We start from the raw sequence: 18,598 nt of genomic DNA on the forward strand, positions 1-18,598 counted from the left end.
CGTTTTTGCATTACTGAACGGCTGTTACTCCACAGCGGAGGCCTGAGAGGTACCTTGAAGCATCTTCTTCAACTTTCCACAGGCTAAAGGAATATGGTCAAACGCAGATTTTTTAGCTATTACCAGCACGCAGTTTTAAACCCATTCCTCTGGCAGTAACTAGGCCATTCTCGCACCACTAACAGACAGAATGGCGTGCACAGGCTCTGTGCAGTGGCGCCAGCGGTGCTGGGAGCCCTGGCTCGTGCGGATCCGATGGGCCGCCACGGGGCAGCTGCTCCTTCCCCGCAGGCTCAGCTACCCCGGCTCCTGCTCTGCAGCCCCGCTGGAAGCGTGGTGGCAGGGCCCAGCAGGCATCTCCAACGGGAGGTGTCCCGGGGGTCCGGGCGTGGGAGCGGAAGGGCGCTCTGGCGAGGGGGAAGAAGGCAGCAGGAGCAGTGGTGACGGAGCTGTCTTCCCTCCCCAGCCTGGGCTGGTTCGTCACCTGCAGGAGCTGCTCTTCCAGCTCCGTGTCTGTCACGGGCTGGGTGGCGATGCGGGTCCCTTCCCACCCGCTGCCGGTGCACGCCAGCTCTGGGGTCACCGCTGTGCGTCCCCGCGGGGCCATCAACGCGCACCCCCGCGGGGTCACTGCTGTGCATCCCAGCACTTGGCACCACTGTCCCCTCGCTTCCTGGCCTTTGCGTCTAGATCACCCTCTGCGTTTCTCACACCACCACGAGATCATCAAATATTTCCTCCTTGATTCTCCTTTTCTTCCCCTTCCCAAGCCTTTGCTGCCCTGCCCTGGCTTTGGATCCTTTGGTGGCAATTTCTGTACGGCACAACCCCCCCGGGCGATGATTTTGTTTCTGTAACAGGCAGGATCAGGTTTAGTCGGCCCTGCAGTTTGAAGTGCCGTCTCCGGAGCCTTTCCCCGCTCCCGGGGGTGGTCGGGAACGGGGATTCCTCCCGGGCTTTCCGAGAAGGCACGTGGCGAGGCGGGTTCGGAGCTTCCCGGCAAACGGCAGGGTCCCGCCGGGCCGGGCCGGGCCGGGCCAGGCGGCGGTAGGGAGGGGCGGAGGGAGCCGGGGGCTGCGCTGTCCGGGACGGGTCCCGGCGCCGCCCCCCCAGCTCCGAGCGGCGCCGAGACCCGGCGGCCGGGGGAGGGAGGGGCGTGGCCGCCGCAGCTGGCCCCGCCCCCTGTGTCTGTAGCCCATTGGTCGGGGCCGGCGTGACGCGCTGCGCGGTGCCCAACGGAGAGCTGCCACACGGCAGGTCCGGCTGGGGGGGCGGGACTTCCGGCTCTGCAGCCCCCGGCCCTGTTCAGCCGCCGCCGCCGCCGCCGAGGAGGGAGCCTCGCCATGTCCGCGCCCCGGCCGCCCGCCGCTCTGCTGCTGCTCCCGCTCCTCGCCATCGCCGCCCGCGCCTCCGACGTGGTGGAGCTCAGCGATGCCGACTTCGAGAGCGGCCTGGCCGAGCGCCCGGGGCTGGTGCTGGTGGAGTTCTTCGCGCCATGGTGAGGGACCGCCGGGGGCGGGCGGGTGCGGGCAGGGCCCGGCGGGGAAGGGGCTGGGGCTGGGGCGGGCAGGGGGCTACGGGCCGGCCTGACTTCCCGCGTTCTGCCAGGTGCGGGCACTGCAAGCGGCTGGCGCCGGAGTATGAGTCGGCGGCCACCAGGCTGAAGGGGATCGTGCCGCTGGTGAAGGTGAGTGTTTGCGGCACCGGCCCGGGGGCGGCGTGTCCCGGGGGCGGCCTGGGGGTGGACTTGGGTCAAACGCGAGCTGTGCCGCGGCCTTGCACTCGCCCGGCGGCCGGGGCGCGCATCGGGCCTGGGGGGCCCTCGGGGCCTGATGGGCTTCGCCTCCGTGAAGCATTAGGCGCCAGGGAAGGATCTGGAAGCCAAGGGCTGCTGCTGCTCAGCCGCTGTGCAGAGCATAACGTGGGTGTGCACCAGCACGTAACCAGGGCTCGCCCGGGCCGGGAGGAAGAAGCCACCTGGGAGGTGTGCGATCCCCCCGAGAACTGGCCCGTACCGTGCTTCACGGTCTTGTCCCTTGACTCGTACAGTCAGGGTTCCCGTACAGGAGCTTTGTTTTCTGCCAGGGAAACTTGTATGGTTTTCTCAAATCAGGGTCTTCCTCTTCCTTTCTGGGAAGCGGCGTGGGCTCTTGACACCATGTCAGTTGAGGTCAGCCTGTTTTTTCAGGCGTTGTAGGAATGTTAGTTGGTGAGGTGCTAAGAACAATTGATTCCTGTTAAGCCTGTCATTGATTACAAGGATCTTTCTAGTATTTTTCTGCATGTAGTCTGGCCAAACTTGCAACTATTTAATTTTTCCAGTGTTTCCTCACATACTTTTCTGGGCCTGTCATTACGCTTATGTTACCTCCTTCCCTATCCTTCACTTTCCAGCTTTTGATCTTGTAGATGCTTTGTGGATCCTTAGGCTTTCTGTGAAAGGAATCCAGCCTTGGGTAAAAAGCCAAAGAGCTTTCAGACCCTCTAGACTCTGTATGTGATAATGTGGGCAATGGCAAAGCCGCTTTCATTTGTGCCTTCAGCTGGCTGGGTCACTGAGTAGCAGTATTCCTCTTCCTTTAGGTTGACTGTACAGCAAACTCAAACACCTGTAATAAGTATGGAGTCAGTGGATATCCCACCTTAAAGATTTTTCGAGATGGAGAAGAGGCAGGAACCTATGATGGGCCTAGGACAGCAGGTAAGAGCTCATGGGCAAGTGTCTGGAAATGGTGCTGGAAGGCAGACCCACATCTAATAGACCTGTGTCAGGGACGTTACGTGTGTTCAGGGATACAAAGAAGGTTGCCGCCTACACACACAATTCCCCCTTGCCCTTTCCGGAACTCTTTGTGCTGGCAGAGCCCTGGATGTTTAGTATCCCTTAAAGCTCGCTTTTAAAGGTGAAGGTTTCCACATTATCTTTAAATCCTACTACCCTTGATAGGCGCTATCTAGAAGATGCTAGAAGCTTTCTATGTGAAGTTGGTGACAGTGTTCCTTTAATACAAATCACTTACTGTATGGGAGGGGTGTAGGGATTCTGCAGAAACAACTTTTTTTAGGAAACTTGAAAAATGTCTTGTGGAACTTTGTAGTGATCCCTTTAATCATGTAACTAATTTCTTTTAAGATGGGATTGTCAGTCATCTCAAGAAACAGGCGGGACCTGCTTCGGTGGCTCTCAATTCTGTGGCTGATTTTGAGAAATTCATCAGTGATAAAGATGCATCTGTAGTGGGTGAGTAGATTCGGTGCAGCACTGAAGTGAGTAGATGCTTGGCTCTGGGAGATGTCTTGGGGAACATACTGTGAAAGGATGAGAAGCAGTATCGCAAGCTGTAGCAAGAGAAATTCTAGCTGGACATGAGCAAAAGAGTTTTTCGTAATGAGAAAGATAAAGCACTGGAATGTGTGCCCAGAGGGATTTCGAAACATTCAGTGTGGGAGATTTTTCAAAACTCAGCTGGACAAAGCTCTGAGCAACCTGACCTGACTTTGAAGCTGGTCCTGCTTTGAGCAGGAGATCAGACTCAGTCACCTCTAGGGATTTCTTGCAATCTGTTTTTTTCCGGTGATTCTTTGACTGTCTTTCAGATCTCCTGGCACCACAGTGTATCTTTTTTAAAGCTGGTTGCTCTTTTGGCTGGCTGACAACAGGTAGCTTTGGGTTGCTAGAAAGTACATTCGAGTGCTGTCTCGTGACACTCTTAGGCTGTCAACATCGTATGATTTGATCCCAGTTTAGAAGCAGCAATACCAGTTTTCCTTTGTGCAGATCAGGTGCCACCTTACAAGTGGAACTGGATGAGTATTGATCAGCATTCCCAAACTTATTTTTGTGAAGTACCATTGGCAGTTGCTATCACTAGTAGTGGCACGTGGTTATGAAGGGGTATCTCAGTGCTCAGAGGACAGCTGCCTTTTGGCTGAGCAACTAAGCTGGGCAGACTCTTGAGTAACTTTCTGCGGGTGGAAGGGAGGGAATGCAGAAAGGTTCCAATAAAAATGGGAGAGAAGCTGTCAAAGATGGAGGCCTGGACGTGCATTGGAGGACTTGATTCAGAAGTGATCTTTCAGCGCACTGTAGAGATAAATGATGAAATAAATGAACACAGTCGTTGCTGATGAGTCGGTTTGGGGTCACCATCTGTCTTTCTGCTGCAGGCTTCTTTGGAGATGCATCTGGGGATGCTTATTCAGAATTCATGAAAGCAGCCAACAACCTAAGAGATAACTACCGTTTTGCACACACCAGTGAGGACCAGTTGGTGCAGAAGTATGAGGAAGATGGAGAGTAAGTTGCTTAACGCAAGGATTTCTTGTTAATGATATATCTGGAACAAATTCATGGGTTCCACTTGTTAACTGGATTCACTCTCTGAACATAGCTTAAGGTCTTGTTTCTTCCCCAACGGCCAGTGGCGTATCTTTTTTTATCTCTTCAGAATTGAGATGAAAGGTACAAAATGGTTGCAGGCTCTGGGGAGTTAGTGTCTGCCTCCAGGTGGGAAGTATCTCAACAGAGGTGTTTTGCTTCCCTGTTGCTTGTTATGGTGGGGTCTTTTTGTTTGTCATTGTGGCCTGTCTGGATAACGGAGAAGTGTCTGACAGGTACATCTAATGCAGCAGTGCCACCAAGAAACTAGACAGTCTTGTTGAAGCTATGAACAGTGAATGTGGGTGGTCAGTGGAGATGGGGTTCTTGTCTCATCTAGCTGCCATCCTTAGAAACCCAGGGATACATTAAACTAATTCTCGATACCTGCTTTCCCTCAGGGGTATAATCTTATTTCGTCCTCCACGCCTGATGAACAAGTTTGAGGACAGCTCCATCAAGTACACAGAAGACAAAATCACCAGTGGAAAAATCAAGAAATTCATCCAGGAGAACATGTGAGTCATTCCTCACCAGAGAATGTGATAGATAGACTGGCCCCAGTTGGATTCAGCCCTGTCAGAACTTGTTTTCTCTAACTGGCGTTGCTGCCACTTCCTTTTTAGCGTCCAGAAGAGCTGTCTTGCCCATGTTCTCTCTGACCACCCTCTTTCTGGGAAGTCTGGCGTTGCTGTTGGCATTTACTGTCCCTATTCTAATAACCACGCTTCTGTTTAAAAACTGTGAGCTTCCTGAGAAGTATGCCAGCTTTGGCCTTATTTAGGTCAGATACAGCTGCTGACATTGTGGCTAGAGATGAAGGTTGGACTTGGAATAGTGTGGTACATGAATGGGCAGGTGTTTCCTACTGAGGTCTTACTGATGACTGGCAGTTAACACTCTTGGATGGGAAACAAGAGTGTGCTGCATCAAGCCTATTCCTGGGGGGCGATGGGTTCTGGGCAGTGAGACTGAAGCTGCGAACATCTGTCTCGTTGATAGCTTCGGCATCTGTCCACACATGACTGAAGACAACAAAGACTTGATCCAGGGGAAGGACTTGTTGGTGGCATATTATGATGTGGACTATGAGAAGAATGCGAAGGGCTCCAACTACTGGCGCAACAGGTAGGCAGTGGCAGGGGGTTAATCGTCCTCTCTCACTTGTTCCCGGCGTCGGCGCTACTCAATAGCGCAGTTGACGAAGTTTCTCCTATTATTCATACCTGAATTCTTGTCTCCCAGAAAGCTTCCAGCTGAGTTTCTAATCGGAACTATTGGGGTGGCTGCTGCCTGCAGAGCCCGCAGCATGTGATATGTGTGTGCTTTGAAACCCCTTTGCTTTTGTATCCATACTCCTTAGACCTTAAACACAAACTTCCTAATTGGTGTTGTGTGGGATTCTATCCTTTATATTCCCCAGTGCCTGAGACCCTGGTGGTCATGTTGACTGGGGTGGAGGATGAAAGCACACAACACTTGCACAGGCCTCAGTCACAATAGACACAAGCTGATTCCTCTGCTTCTTAACACCATCTCTATAGGACTTGCTTGTGCAGAACACATCATGCCATTGAATTCCTTGTCAACGTGCACTTCAACACGAAGGGTGTTACATCACATGGAAGAAAATGTTCCAATGAATAATGCTTTCTATGTTTTGTTTTGTGTTTTTGTTTTTTTTTTCTCCCCTTAGAGTTATGATGATTGCAAAGAAGTTCTTAGATGCTGGCCACAAACTGTCTTTTGCTGTTGCTAGTCGGAAAACTTTTGGCCATGAGCTTTCAGAGTTTGGTCTAGACAGCAGCGTGGGTGAGGCTCCAGTTGTTGCCATCCGAACCGCTAAAGGAGATAAATACGTCATGCAGGAAGAATTCTCGTAAGTTTTGGAACTTAGCAGTGTTGCCTCTCACTTGATGGACTTTGGTCTGGAGGTCTCTGACCAGATCATACTTTGTTAGCTCAGAGGAAACAGAAAAGCTGGATGTTCCAGCTGGAAGAAATGATTGCTGGGTCAAAATGGTTCCTACTCATGTGTTTTCCTGCCCTGTAGAGAGTTTGCAGCCCCTCCTGTTATATCTAGCTTTGGCTAGATAATTTAATTCAAGATATTTAAGTGTCTATTTAGGAACTAAGGTGCATTAAAGGGCAGAGGAAACAGTTGTACCTTTCTTCTTGAAACTTAAGGGTGCCGAAAGGCCTAAAACTTAGAATGGGATGTGTGTCCAGCCTCCTGTCAAAACTCTTAGGGGCGTCTTTGCACTTGTTCTGGGGCCTATAAGCCAGCCCCAGACTGGTGCTCTTGGAGGTGCGGGTGGCATATGTTCTGTGGGTGGAAGGAGCTTAAATCAGCCTTGAAAGTTTTCCCCTCTCATCCTGTGTGTGTGGTGATGGCTGTAAAATGTCACTTCGCTTTCAGCCGTGATGGAAAGGCTCTGGAGAGATTCCTGCAAGATTACTTTGATGGAAACTTGAAAAAGTATCTGAAATCGGAGCCTGTCCCTGAAAGCAATGATGGCCCTGTGAAGGTGAGTGCTGTATCAAGCGCAGCAACAGCTCCTACCCGTGGATAAAGAGACACTGTTCAGCGGCAGCTTCTAGTCATACGCCAGTATCCCACGCTGCGAGTGCCACGTTGTGGCATCTTGAGAAGCCTCTACTGTGATAGATGGAAGAAGAATTCAGTGCCTTGTTGTATTGCAGTTTTCTGAGCCGAGGGAGAAATGCAGTTTGCAGTTTTGATTCTGTTTTGTTCTCTCAGTTTAGTAACTGCTGCTTGAGCGTGCTAGCAATGTGCTCTTCAGGTATAGGATCATCCAGATGTACAGGGATTACGTGAAGGCCTGCTCTACTGGCCTTGTGCTCCTTGTGGCGTGGTTTTCAAGCTGGCTGTGACTGCGCTATTTCTGAAGAGTTACATCTTCATCTCATCACTGCGGGAGTGGTACAACTTTTCATTCCTCACGGTAAAGTCTGCCCTGACTGAAAGCATTCCGTGGCCTGGCTTTATGGTGAGGGCCTTACAAGCAGTGACCTCCACTCCCGTATTGATGTGTGCATGGGCATCGCCTCAGCCAGTCTTGCTAAACTGATTGCTCAGCCTGGAACTTGCTGGGATTAAAAAGAAATTATTTTGTCGTCCTCCTCCTGCGAGGATACCAGGTGCAAACCTCACCTGCAGGTAGCGCTGGTACCTTAGGACAGGTTTTTACCTGCGAGTCGAGGATGTTACAGCTTGGTGAAGATTGTGTGTTTGGTCATTTTGCTGCTTGGTGTGTAGGTGCAGCGTGACTCGTACCGTGGGAGGGCTGGCTTGCTTGGGCAGAGCATATAGAGCGTGTCGTGTTACAGCCTACTCTTGACTTAGAAAGAACTAACTTGTGTGATCAAACATTACCAGGTGGTGGTTGCTGAGAACTTCGATGAAATTGTCAACGCAGAAGACAAAGATGTCCTGATAGAGTTCTATGCACCCTGGTGTGGACATTGCAAGAATCTGGAGCCCAAATACAAAGAATTGGGGGAGAAGGTAGGTCTGGGACTCTGTTGCAAAGGCAAAACAGAATTTGGCAGCAATAAACAATCCTGCAGGTTCTGTCTAGCCTTTATGATAACGGGGTATAATTGTGCCTTCCTGAGGACTATGAGTTTTGGCCTCTCCTGTGAATGCAGAAGTACCTTGGCAGGATCTGGAGCGTGGTAGCAACCACGCTGGTAGGTTTAGCCTGCTCCCTTTGCTGTGAAGTATTCCCTGATGCAGTGACTGGTCTCAACTGGCAAAATTCTTTTTTGGGTCTCTTCCCTCTGCGTGGTTACAGTTTCCCATCTGCTGAAGGATGACACTGCCCTGCACACTTTCATGAGTGGAGTAAATTAATTTGTTCTCCCAGATCTGACCAGCCTTCTGCTGTTTTGCCGTCAGGCACCCCTCCTTCCCGAGCACTGCATATCCTCACAGCTCACTTCCCAGGGTAGCAGACAAGCAGTTGCTCTGGGGTAAGCATTCTCCAGAACTTATACCAGACCAATTCCACTGGGAGGTGTGGCTGCATACAGCTGGGTGAGGAGGGGCTTTGTTCCCCGTGCCCCTCTTGAGGCAGAAGGAAACTGCTCAGAAGAAATTTGTTCACCTTTTAGCATACTGTGTGCACTGTCCTTTAGACATCACTGTCTTAGTTGATGTTGATCGGTGAATTCCTGGTGTTAACTACTGTGGATTGATTACTGATAAGCTCTTTCTACCAACAGCTCAGTAAAGACCCCAATATTGTCATTGCCAAAATGGATGCTACAGCCAATGATGTGCCTTCTCCGTATGAAGTCAGAGGGTAGGTCTTACTGTTGTCACACCACTGTCAGTGGACAAGTTCAGGCTTCTGTCTCTGAGCAGCAGCCACAGAAGAAGAGCTGAACGAGTCTCATGGGGAGGATGGGTGGGGGCGATTGGCATGCGATTGCGAGGCATTTACTTAGTGTGAAGAAATCAAGAGTGAAAACAAAGGACAGTCGTCTGCCTTACTTCTCTGGGATTCTGGTGTCCTGGCTGTGCCTGGAGGCCTGTCTCGCTGATCCCCGTCCTCTGCTTTAGAATCTGTTGGGATTCTGTTCTTGGCAGTGTAAAAAGACTGCTGGCTCGCTTTTGTGAAAACAGTTTAGCCAGCAAACGTGGACGTAGTGGAGCTCAGACAACTCTGGACATGGCCAGGCTTTGGAAGCCACACCTGCTGGCTTTTGAGCTGCAGAGGCTGTTACCACGTTAAACCAGAGGAAGGCAGGGGCGAGTCCCTTCGGGGAGGGCTGGCCTGCTGGTCTGAAAGAAAACCGAGCACGTTAGGAGCTCCAATGTCTCTTCTCTCTTCCCCAGCTTCCCCACCATCTATTTTGCTCCAGCTGGCAAGAAGCAGAGTCCAAAGAAGTACGAGGTGAGTCTTTTGCTGCTCTTGCTTATTTGTAAAGAAGTAGCATCCAGGTGTCCAAATCGAGCCGAGCCCCTCTGGAGTTGTGGTGGCCTCCGTCCCATTAGTTACCCTGGGGACGCGCCCACTGGTGCCTGCAGGGCATGTTCTGCGCCTGCTGCAGACCCACCGGGGAGAGCTCTGCGTGCGGTCTCTGCCTGGCACCTGAGCCCCCCCAGCGAAGGGGGTGCCCCCGGGGAGCCCAGGCACCGCCTTATTGTCTCGTGCTTTCCACAGGGTGGCAGAGAAGTGAGTGACTTCATTAGCTACTTGAAGCGGGAGGCAACCAACACTCCCGTGCTGCAGGAGGAAGATAAAACCAAGAAATCCAAGAAGAAGGTGAAGGAGGATTTGTAAAGTACCCGCTCGCCATCTTGTCAGGATGAGCTCTGTGTGAATCGGGGAAGCACTGGGCAGACTGGGGCCAGTTCTGGGTTGTGGAGAGCCAGTGACCGCGTGGGCTGAGGGGACCCAGCTGCTGTATCTAGTTCTGTTTAATTTCCTGCCGTCTCTTAGCTGCACTGTTGTGGGGCTCCCCAGACTGGTTTGTTTTGTGGTTTGGGAGGGGGTGGGGGGTAGGGTTATTTTCTAATTTTTTTTGTACATTTGGAGAAGTGAAACAATAAAATGACCCCCTTAAGACCAAGTGTCGCTGTCTGTGGAGACCTGTCAAACCTAACACCGGGATCCTGCTCTTTGTAGCCAGCAGCTTCTTACCGTGAGTCTGGTTTCTTCCAGCGAGCCTTTAGAAGTCTGTTTTGAGACACTAAGCTCAGCCTTTAGCCTGTTCTCGATCTTCTTCAGCTAATGCGAGTCCTTCCAGAAGGGAGTAGCAGCAACTGTCCCAATGTGCTCTGCTTCGGGCGCTACATTGGTGCGGGTTTTGGGCTATGGGACTCTGGTCACAAACGCTTTTGCTGTCTGCGTGCTGCCTCAGCGAGTTTAGGAGTGTGTAGTACTTAATGTGACTGTTGGATCTGGACAAGTGGAGGCGTACAGTGCACAAGGGCAGCAATAAATCAGCTCTGAAGCTGGTGCAGAAGTAGTCGAGTGCAGGGGAGGAGTGCTGCTAACTCCAGGAGGGCCAGTGCTGAGGGTGTTTGTCGCAGCCAGGAGGTTTCTCCGGAGCTTGTGTGTGGTTGGGACAGTTAAGACCAGTTAACTTAAGATCATCGCTTCTCTTGGCAGAAAGCCGGCTGGTAGCTGTGGCTTTTGCTTCAGGAGGGAGAGGAGTAGGATCTTATGCTGTGGGTGGGTGGTGTGGGCTGTGGCTGATCACCCTGGGGTGCGGGCAGCCCCGTGCTGATGGGGAGGGTGGGGAGTGAGGCAGTGGGTGAACAGAGATGGGCTGTTGCCCTGTCTCCGAGCGTCTCGGGCTGCCCGTGAGCTGAAGCGAGGATCAGCAGGCTCAAGGCTCTGCTGTGTTGTGGCAGTTACCATGGTAAGAGCCGGGGCTTGCTTTCTCCGTAGATTCCTCCCCCGCAACTCCAAAGGCTGCGTACCAGTTATTTATTGCTGCTGGAATTCTCCAGGTACAGTAGAACATGCAATGCTTAGCACACAGCTCTCTGTCTACAACAGCTATGCAGTATCAGTTCTGAAACAAGAATTCCTTCCCCAGCTATGTGGGTATCTTAACGACATCTACCCTCTGTACCCTGCTGCTGGCTGTCGGGTGCTCTGTCCCCCAGAACAGACAGGAGTGCGTGTTTGGGGGGACAGATACACGTGACATTGAGTGGTCCTTGCACCTCGAGCTGGCGGGACCCTTCAGCTGGCTGCAGGCTTCAGGCGGTAGTGCAAGGAGCAGGGGGCTACGACAGGCTCCACTTCAGACTGCTGACGACTACCTTCTGTAAAACCAAACCGGAGCTGTGCTCCCCTGATGGGCACGGGAGAGCCAGGGGAAGCTTTGCTGATCCTGGCTTTGCTCCCTGGTCTGTGACCAGGCCTGGTGGCAGCTGGGCGCTAAGCAGGAGTTAAGTTCCTTGGTGGCTCTGGCCCAAAGCCCTGTCTTGGTAAGCGTCGCTGCCAGAGCTGGACCAGCCGGGGTGAAGGAAGCAGCAGTTTGGCGAAGCTTTCTGGCAAGAAGGACAAAGTATGTGAGAAAGGGCATTGGGCTGGGGAGTGCTCCCGGCTGCCCAGGTATCCCTTGCCGTGGTGCTGCAATTAAGCTAAAGCTAATGAGGCTTCAGCTGAGAAGAAGCAGACATCAGAGGAAGGCTTCTTAGGTTAACTCAGCAAACGTGATTGGCATGGGCCGGGGAAAGCTGGCCCAGCTCCGTGAGAGGGTTCAAGTAACATCCCCGAGGGTTGTCTCTGGCCTCAGCAAAGGGTCTCCAAGAGCCTGGCGCTGCCTCCGCAGCCAGAGCTCCTGCCGGAGCAGGAGACCAGCAGCCCCGGTGAAACGGCAGCAGGAGCGGCCCGGCAGTGTCCTGGGCTGCGGTGCACTCCTGAACCTCAGCCTTAATCTAACGCACCTTCGGGGAGCTGCTTCCTTCACCACTTCAGGAACAGGTACTGATAAGCAAGGAAAAAGGAATTGCAGCGGCAATTTGCCTAGGAGCTCCCTCTTCCTTCAAAGTGCAGGATCAGGCTTTTGATGTGAGACAGCTTCTGGCGCAGGTATTCACAGCGATTCTTCTCCTGGTGGTAGCTAGGATAATTTATGGACATTTATGGACATTTATGGACATTTATGGACATTTATGGACATTTATGGACATTTATGGACATTTATGGACATTTATGGACATTTATGGACATTTATGGACATTTATGGACATTTATATGGACAATGACCCTGAGGGAACACAGCCTGTGCCTGGCATCCAGCCTCACCTTCTTGAAGTGGCTGTACTCGTGCAAAATCGTAGCTTCGAGTGCCTGAAACCCAAAAGAGGTGGGTGAGCAGAGCTGGAGCACGGCCGTATGGCGCCATCCTGCCCCTGGGCTCCCCCTTGCCTCGTGCTCCTTCGTTCCTTGTTTCAGCATCTTCATTTTGGCTCCCAGCTGAATGAACCTGCGGCTGACGTTGCCGACACGCGTGTGCAGGCGGCGGTACTCGGCGTAGTTGGTGCTGAACGCTGCCTCGTAGGCTCAGCGCTGCCCCACCGAGCAGATGGTGTGGTACCTGCTGCAGCGACCGGGAGAAGCGCGTTCTCCACGGGGCTGTGGGACCCCCGCTGCCGGGGCGGGGGCTGGCGCTGCCACGTCTTGGCGAGGCCCTTGGCGTGGGGGGCAGCGAGTGGGCAGGGCTGTGCCCGGGCCTGGTTTGCAGCCCGTGCTGCCACCATTGCGGGTGAGGCAGGGAGCTCGTCCCACGCTGCGGGGCTGGGACAAAGTACACGAAGGAACAGGGGACCCCCGTGGCAGCGAGTGCCAAACTTACCGCAAGTAATCCGGGGTCTCTGCTAAGGAGGAGCAGCTGGGCTGGGACCTGGCATCTACACGGAGCAGATCGTGTTAAAGCTCTCCTGGGGCACTTCTCCCCTGCCTCCGCCAGGACCTGTCCCACCCCCGGGATGCTGGAAGGCCCTTCCCCAAGCCGGGCTCACAGGGCCCTGGTGGCCATGGAGCCCCGGGGACAGTGGGGTGCGGGGGCTGCCCCACTCGGCCATGTAGCTGCAGGAGGGACGGCCCCTGGCCATGAGGCTGCACTTTCCCCACGTTTGCCTTGGCTTTTGGGCCAACACCTCTCTGCTTGCTAGGAGTCCTGTTTTGGGCCACCTGCCTCCTCCCAGGGCACCCAGGGCTCTGGTCCAGCTTTTGCTGCAGGAACCAGCAGGGCCGTGCACCCCCGGCTGGGTCCCTGTCCCCCTCCCCCAGCAGCCCCCCACCTCTGGGGACAGAGGGGTGCTGCTCCGGGCACGGGGCACTCTCCTCCCAGCCATGGCCCGTCTCCTCCTTGCTCCTTGGGCTCTCCAGCTCCCCGGCGCGGCTGCTGGGGGCCAGAGTTCCTGGGTGCTGCCTGCTGAGCGTCCGCAGGAGGCTCCGGTGCCTCTTGCTGGCTCTTGGATCTGAGAAATCCAGCAGTGCCAGGCGCTTCTGGAAGGCAAGCTTGCTGTGCTGCAGGCTGTCCTGGCCCCCGCGCTGGGACTCGGTGCCACAGGGTCCCCCACCAGCCCAGGGCTATTGCGTCCCTTGCTTCATGCCAGCACTCAGGCATGCCCTGTCCTTTGGGCTGTGCTGGGGTGTCACAGCAGGGCCAGTGCCCCCCACTCCCCCCTGCACAGGGGGGACGGGACACAAGGCAGAGTCCAGACCTCTGGAGCAGCTGGGCTGGGGGAGAAGGAGGCTTTGCCGGGAAGGAGAAGCAGCCCGATGCCTTCAGGAAGCCACTACCGTGAACCAGGCTCTCCCCACGCAAACCTGGGGGCTTCTGCTGCCCCAGCCCACGAGCACTCACCACCCCCAGAAGGTTCCTGCCGGTGGCCCACGGGGAGCCGTGCTCCAGAGGCTGCTGCAGAGGCACCAGGAAGGAGGGGGCTGAGGGTCCACAGTTCTGTCTCCTGGGGAGTGGGATACAGCGGAGACCAGAGACCACAGCTGGGGAAAACGCCTCCAAAGGCCGAGTGCCCGGGCAGCAGAGGGGAGGGCCCAGTCTTGCCCAAAGGGTGCCGAGAACCCCGGGGTGAACGCAGCATGCTCATGGCCAGACTCCAGCAGCGACCGAGCACCCCCAGACCCCACTCCTCTCGCCGCTGCTTGCCCCCAGGCCCCTGTTCTACCTGTGCTGCAGTGGGGCATCCTGCTGCTGCTCCCGGGCCATGTTCCCCGGCCAGTCCTCCTGCGCCCGGCCCGCCGCCGTCCCCTTCCCACGGCAGCAGCAGGCAGTGGGATCCACCCCCGCGACCTGGGGGGAGCGCAGCAGGGTGGGCGCGCTGCAGCGCTCCCGCACCCGAGAAGATGTCACAGCCGGTACGCGCACCTCCTCTGGCGCCGGCAGCAGCTGTGCCCTGCCGTGCCTGCCCGGCGGTGTCCGCACCAGCTTGTGCTTGCGATAGGGCTGCAGGGCCCGGGACTGAGCCGGGCTTTGAAGAGAAGCCCCAGGGCTGGCTGCTGTCGAGACATGGACACGTGTCAGGGACAGCTGGTCCCAGAGGAGGCAGCACTGTCGTCCCAGGGGGACAGCGGGCCCCCCCACAGCCACCAAACCCCAGCCTGGCTGGGGGCAGAGGCTCAGCACCCACTGTCGCTTGGGCCAGTGCCACCTGTGGCACCCTACTAACCATAGCCAAGCACAGCCGGATCGGGCTCAACAACTGCTCTGCTGCAGGGCTCCTCCGCCGGGGACAGACGCTCTCGCAGCGGTGAGCGGGTGCTCTCCCATGCACAGACCGTGATTTTCTCCTGGATGCTGCCCAGGCTGTCCAGTCAGCTCTCACCTAGCCTGGGAGAAGACAACACCTCCCACCAGTCGAGCCCGGCCCGCTCCCACAGCCCCGTGCAACACCCAGAGATGGCCCTGTGAGGTGAGCACCCGAGCAAGCAAGGGACGAGGGAATCTGTCCCCAGACTGTCTCCAAAGGGCCCATCTCCAGGGCTGCCACTGCCCCGGCCCTCTGGATGCCCCTATGGGGACTGGGGTGCTCAGGATGCTATGAGCTCGGAGAGGACCTCAGGGACTTTTAGAACCCGCAGCACTGGGCTGCTTGGGCGGGGACATTGGGGACCACGAGGTGAGCGGGAGGGGACCCGAGTGGGCCCTGGGCAGTGGTGGGAGCTGGCGCCCCAGGGCAGGGATCGCACACGTCAGTGCCCACGGTCCCTCCAGCGGAGCGTGGCTGGGGCTGACCCCGAGGCGGTGCTGCCGGCACAGCCCCGAGCACAAAGGGGACCGGGGGGACGGGGGGTCCCACAGCCCCGGGACGGCGGGGCCCAGCAGCTCACCGGGGCACGGGCAGCCGCACGCACTCGAAGCTGCCCTGCGGCTCGTCCCGGCCGCAGCGGGAGAGGGAGAAGGCGAAGAGCCGCGGGGGGGTACCGGGGCCTCCCGGCACCGTCAGGAGCTGCCAGTGAGACGGGCCGTCAGAGCCGCAGCCTCCCGTCCCCCGGGGCACAGCGGATTCTCCCCGCGGCGCCACCACCCGGCCCTAGGGTACCGGCCCGGCCCTCCCATCTCCCCGGTCCCCGACCCACTCACCCCCAGGCCCCCCCGTGTCCCTCCCGGTCCCCTAGTGCCGTGGGCGCCCTGGTTTCCTCGGTCCCCATCACTCCCCGGCAGCCGTGCGTTCCCCTGTCCCGCTCCATCGTCCCTTCTCCTCGCCTTCCCCGGGTGCCCTGGTCACCCCCTTGTCCGTCCCGATCCCCCCACGGCGTGGACGCCCTGGGCTCCCCGGCCATCCCCCGATCCCCCCACTCCCTGGCCGCCCTGGGCTCCCCGGCCCCCCCGGTTCTCCCCGGCCCCCCACTCACGCCCTGGCTGCCCTCGAAGGCGATCACGGGCCCCGGCGCGCCCTGCAACAGCAACGGGCGCCGGTGCGTTCTCCTGCGCCCGGTTCCCCGGTTCCCCCCGCCCGGGCCGGTCCCACCTGCCGCCGCCCGCAGCCGCGCAGCGCCCGCGCCGCCGCCGCCGAGAGCCGCACGTGCAGGAGGCTGAGCCGGGGGCCCGGCCCGCAGCCCCGGTACCGGAGCCGCCCGCGCAGCTCCGCCCGCGGCCGCGGCGTGGCCCGGAGTGCGGGACAGCGGCGGGCGGGGCCGGTCCGGTCCCGGGGGCCAGCGGCGGGGCGGGGCGGCGGCGGGAGCCCCGCGGCAGGGCTCGGCCTGAGCCGGCTATTTTTGCCGCCGGCCCGGGCTAATCCCCTGAGCCGCCTCCCGGTGTTAGGTAACGGCGCGGCGGGATGCGCTCGGCGGCGGCCCCGGCCCGGGCGGCCCCGGGCAGTCGCTGCGCGGCGGGGCCGGTGCGGGCTGGGGGCCGCGGGCGCCCGCCGCCGGGCCCCGGGGGGTAGCGGCGGGCAGCGGGGAGGACTGGGGTCCGGCATGCCGGGACCCTCCCCCGGCGGCTCCCCGGAGAGGGAGGCTGGAGCCCGAGGGCCGCCTCAGGGGCCAGGCCGGGGCAGGCGGGTGCGGTTCCTCCTGCCCCACACCGCCATCCCGCTGCCGTCGGTGCGCCAGGAGGAGCGGCTCTTCTACCGGCGGCTGGAGGCACTGGTGGCCCTGGGCCCCGGCGGCTTCGGGCCGCTCTTCGCGGCCGACGGCTGGAGCGACCTGACGGGTGAGAGCCGCGGGCGGCCCCGGGGGTAGCCGGGCCGGGGGTGCCGGGGCGGTTCTCAGGGCCGCCCCCGCCCGCAGAGGACCGGCTGCTGCGGAAGCGAGTGATGCAGGACGGGCAGGGCGGGCCGCGGCCGCAGCCGGGCCAGGAGGTGTCGGTGAAGGTGCTGGGCGCCCTGGAGGACGGCGGGCTTGTGGAGCGGGACCCGCGGCTCACCTTCGTGCCGGGCCACGGCGACGTCGTGCAGGTGAGCCCCGGCCGGGGCGCGGTGCGGGCCGAGCGCCGCCCGGGGCCGCGCCCGGCCAGCCCCGCCGTGTCCGCCTCCGCAGGCGCTGGAGCTGGGCGTCCCCACCATGCAGCCCGGGGAGGTCTCCTTCTTCCTCGCCGCCTTCCCCTACGGCTACGGCCGCCCGGGCAGGTAGGGCGGGAGGGCAGGGGCAGGGAGAGCAGAGGGACCGGGGCAGGGCAGGGGCGGGCAGGGGAAGGGGGGCCGGGGTGAGCAAGGGCAGAGGCTCGGCAGGGGAGCCGGGACACGCAGGTGCCGGGCAGCAGCGGAGGGGCAGGGGGGGTAGCGGCCGGGGCAGGCAGGGGCTGCGCAGGGGCAGGGGTCGGGTAGGGGTAGGGGGACCGGGGTGGGCGGGTAGGGGTCGGGCAGGGGCAGCCGGCGCTGTGCCCGCAGGGAGCCCGACGTGCCGCCCGAGGCGCCGCTGCTGTTCGAGGTGACGCTGCTGGAGGTGCGGGACGGCCCCGACCCGCAGCCGCTGCCGCCCGCCGACCGCCTGCTCCTGGGCGCGCAGCGGAGGGAGCGGGGCAACTTCCACTTCACCCGGGGCGACTTCGCGGCCGCGCTGCACTCCTACCGCCTGGCCCTGCGCGCCCTCGACGGGCCTGCCTCCGGTGAGACCGGGCGGGAAGGGGGGGCCGGGGCGGCGGGGCCGGGGCGCTGAGGCCGCGCTCGTCCCGCAGCCCCGCCCGGGCCGCAGGAGGAAGAGGAGCTGCGGGAGCAGCGCGTCAAGTGCCTGAACAACTGCGCGGCCGCCGAGATGAAGCTGGAGCGGGCGGACGAGGCGCTGGCATCCTGCGAGGCGGCCCTGAGCATCAGTCCCGACAACGGCCGGGCGCTGCTCCGGCGGGGGCAGGTGGGTCCCGCACAGCCCCGCACCGCCCCCCAGCCCGGCCCGGCGGTCCGCTATCGCCCGCTCCTCTCCCCGCAGCTGCTGGCGCAGCAGGGCCGGGACGCGGAGGCCATGCTCGTCCTGCGGAGAGCCCTGGAGCTGGACCCGGCCAGCAAGGTGCGGCCAGGCGGGGGGCGGGGGTCCGCGGGAGCCGGGTAGCGGGAGCGCTGGGGCCGTCGGGAGTCCCGCCGTAGCGCGGCTACAGGAGCACCGGGGCCGTCAGGGGTCCCGCCGGAGCCCTGCCCGCCGCAGCCGCCCCGCCGCCCGCAGGTAATCCACGCCGAGCTGTCGCAGCTGGCGAAGCGCCGCAGCCCCCCGGCCAGCGCCGCCCCCCAGGAATCCCTCCACGGGCCGGTGCCGCCACCGAGCCCCGGGTACGTAGCGGCCCAGGCGGTCGGGGCGGGTTCCCGTCCTGGGCCCGCTCGGCCCCGGATGGCGCTTACGACGGTCCGTCCCCGCAGACCCCCGGCACCGCCCGCGGCAGAAGAAGAGGCCTGAGCGGCGCTCCGCAGCCCGCCCAGAGGAGCCGCCGCGCCGGGGATGAAGGAGAAGCTGCGGGGCCGCCGGGGCCGCCGGGGCCGGGCCCGGGGGCGGCTCCGGGCACCCGCTTACGGGCACCCGTCCCCGCCCCCCATCGCCCCGCCCCTCCCACGCCGCTCACGAGGCCTCGCCTCCGGAGCGTCACGAGGGGGCGTGTCCCCTGCCGTCCCCCGCGCCCCCCCCGTGGGCGCGGCTCCGGCGCCTGCGCTCCAGCTTCCGGCTTTTTCGCCCCCGCCGGCAGATCGGCAGCCGTAGCCCGCGGCCAATCAGGCGGAGCCTAGCCGGCGCGGCGGCCAATAGGCAGGCGGCATGGGCGGGCGCGGCGCGGCGATTGGCC

The 18,598-nt window shown here is 59.7% G+C and overlaps 3 protein-coding genes across 3 annotated transcripts; 2 read left to right on the top strand and 1 right to left on the bottom strand.

The window, feature by feature from the left end:
* The first annotated feature begins 1,200 nt into the window (after positions 1 to 1,200).
* On the top strand, positions 1,201 to 9,979 carry PDIA3 (protein disulfide isomerase family A member 3). Its single transcript, XM_074601039.1, has 13 exons — positions 1,201 to 1,498; positions 1,609 to 1,687; positions 2,584 to 2,701; positions 3,134 to 3,241; positions 4,168 to 4,297; positions 4,780 to 4,896; positions 5,381 to 5,506; positions 6,075 to 6,257; positions 6,798 to 6,906; positions 7,779 to 7,907; positions 8,627 to 8,706; positions 9,243 to 9,300; positions 9,571 to 9,979. Exons 1-13 carry the CDS (start codon positions 1,344 to 1,346, stop codon positions 9,688 to 9,690), a joined length of 1,512 nt encoding a protein of 503 aa, XP_074457140.1. The 5' UTR covers positions 1,201 to 1,343; the 3' UTR covers positions 9,691 to 9,979.
* An 841-nt stretch (positions 9,980 to 10,820) lies between these two features.
* Positions 10,821 to 16,316, bottom strand: LOC141748736 (uncharacterized). The gene is made up of 11 exons (XM_074601235.1): positions 15,921 to 16,316; positions 15,751 to 15,792; positions 15,226 to 15,344; positions 14,264 to 14,394; positions 14,064 to 14,188; positions 13,742 to 13,844; positions 13,173 to 13,380; positions 12,725 to 12,779; positions 12,298 to 12,469; positions 12,175 to 12,219; positions 10,821 to 11,989 (listed from the first exon to the last, which is right to left on the bottom strand). The coding sequence occupies exons 1-11, from the start codon at positions 16,314 to 16,316 to the stop codon at positions 11,925 to 11,927; spliced, it is 1,461 nt and encodes a 486-aa protein (XP_074457336.1). The 3' UTR covers positions 10,821 to 11,924.
* Positions 15,884 to 18,568, top strand: LOC141748816 (peptidyl-prolyl cis-trans isomerase FKBP8-like). Its single transcript, XM_074601433.1, is given in 8 exon segments — positions 15,884 to 16,555; positions 16,558 to 16,793; positions 16,876 to 16,964; positions 17,226 to 17,443; positions 17,513 to 17,685; positions 17,761 to 17,838; positions 17,992 to 18,095; positions 18,183 to 18,568. Coding segments are annotated over 8 exon segments (1,176 nt in total). The 5' UTR covers positions 15,884 to 16,314; the 3' UTR covers positions 18,220 to 18,568.
* The last annotated feature ends 30 nt before the right edge of the window (positions 18,569 to 18,598 follow it).

This window comes from Larus michahellis, chromosome 9, assembly GCF_964199755.1.
Source record: "Larus michahellis chromosome 9, bLarMic1.1, whole genome shotgun sequence".
Classification (NCBI taxonomy): domain Eukaryota; kingdom Metazoa; phylum Chordata; class Aves; order Charadriiformes; family Laridae; genus Larus; species Larus michahellis.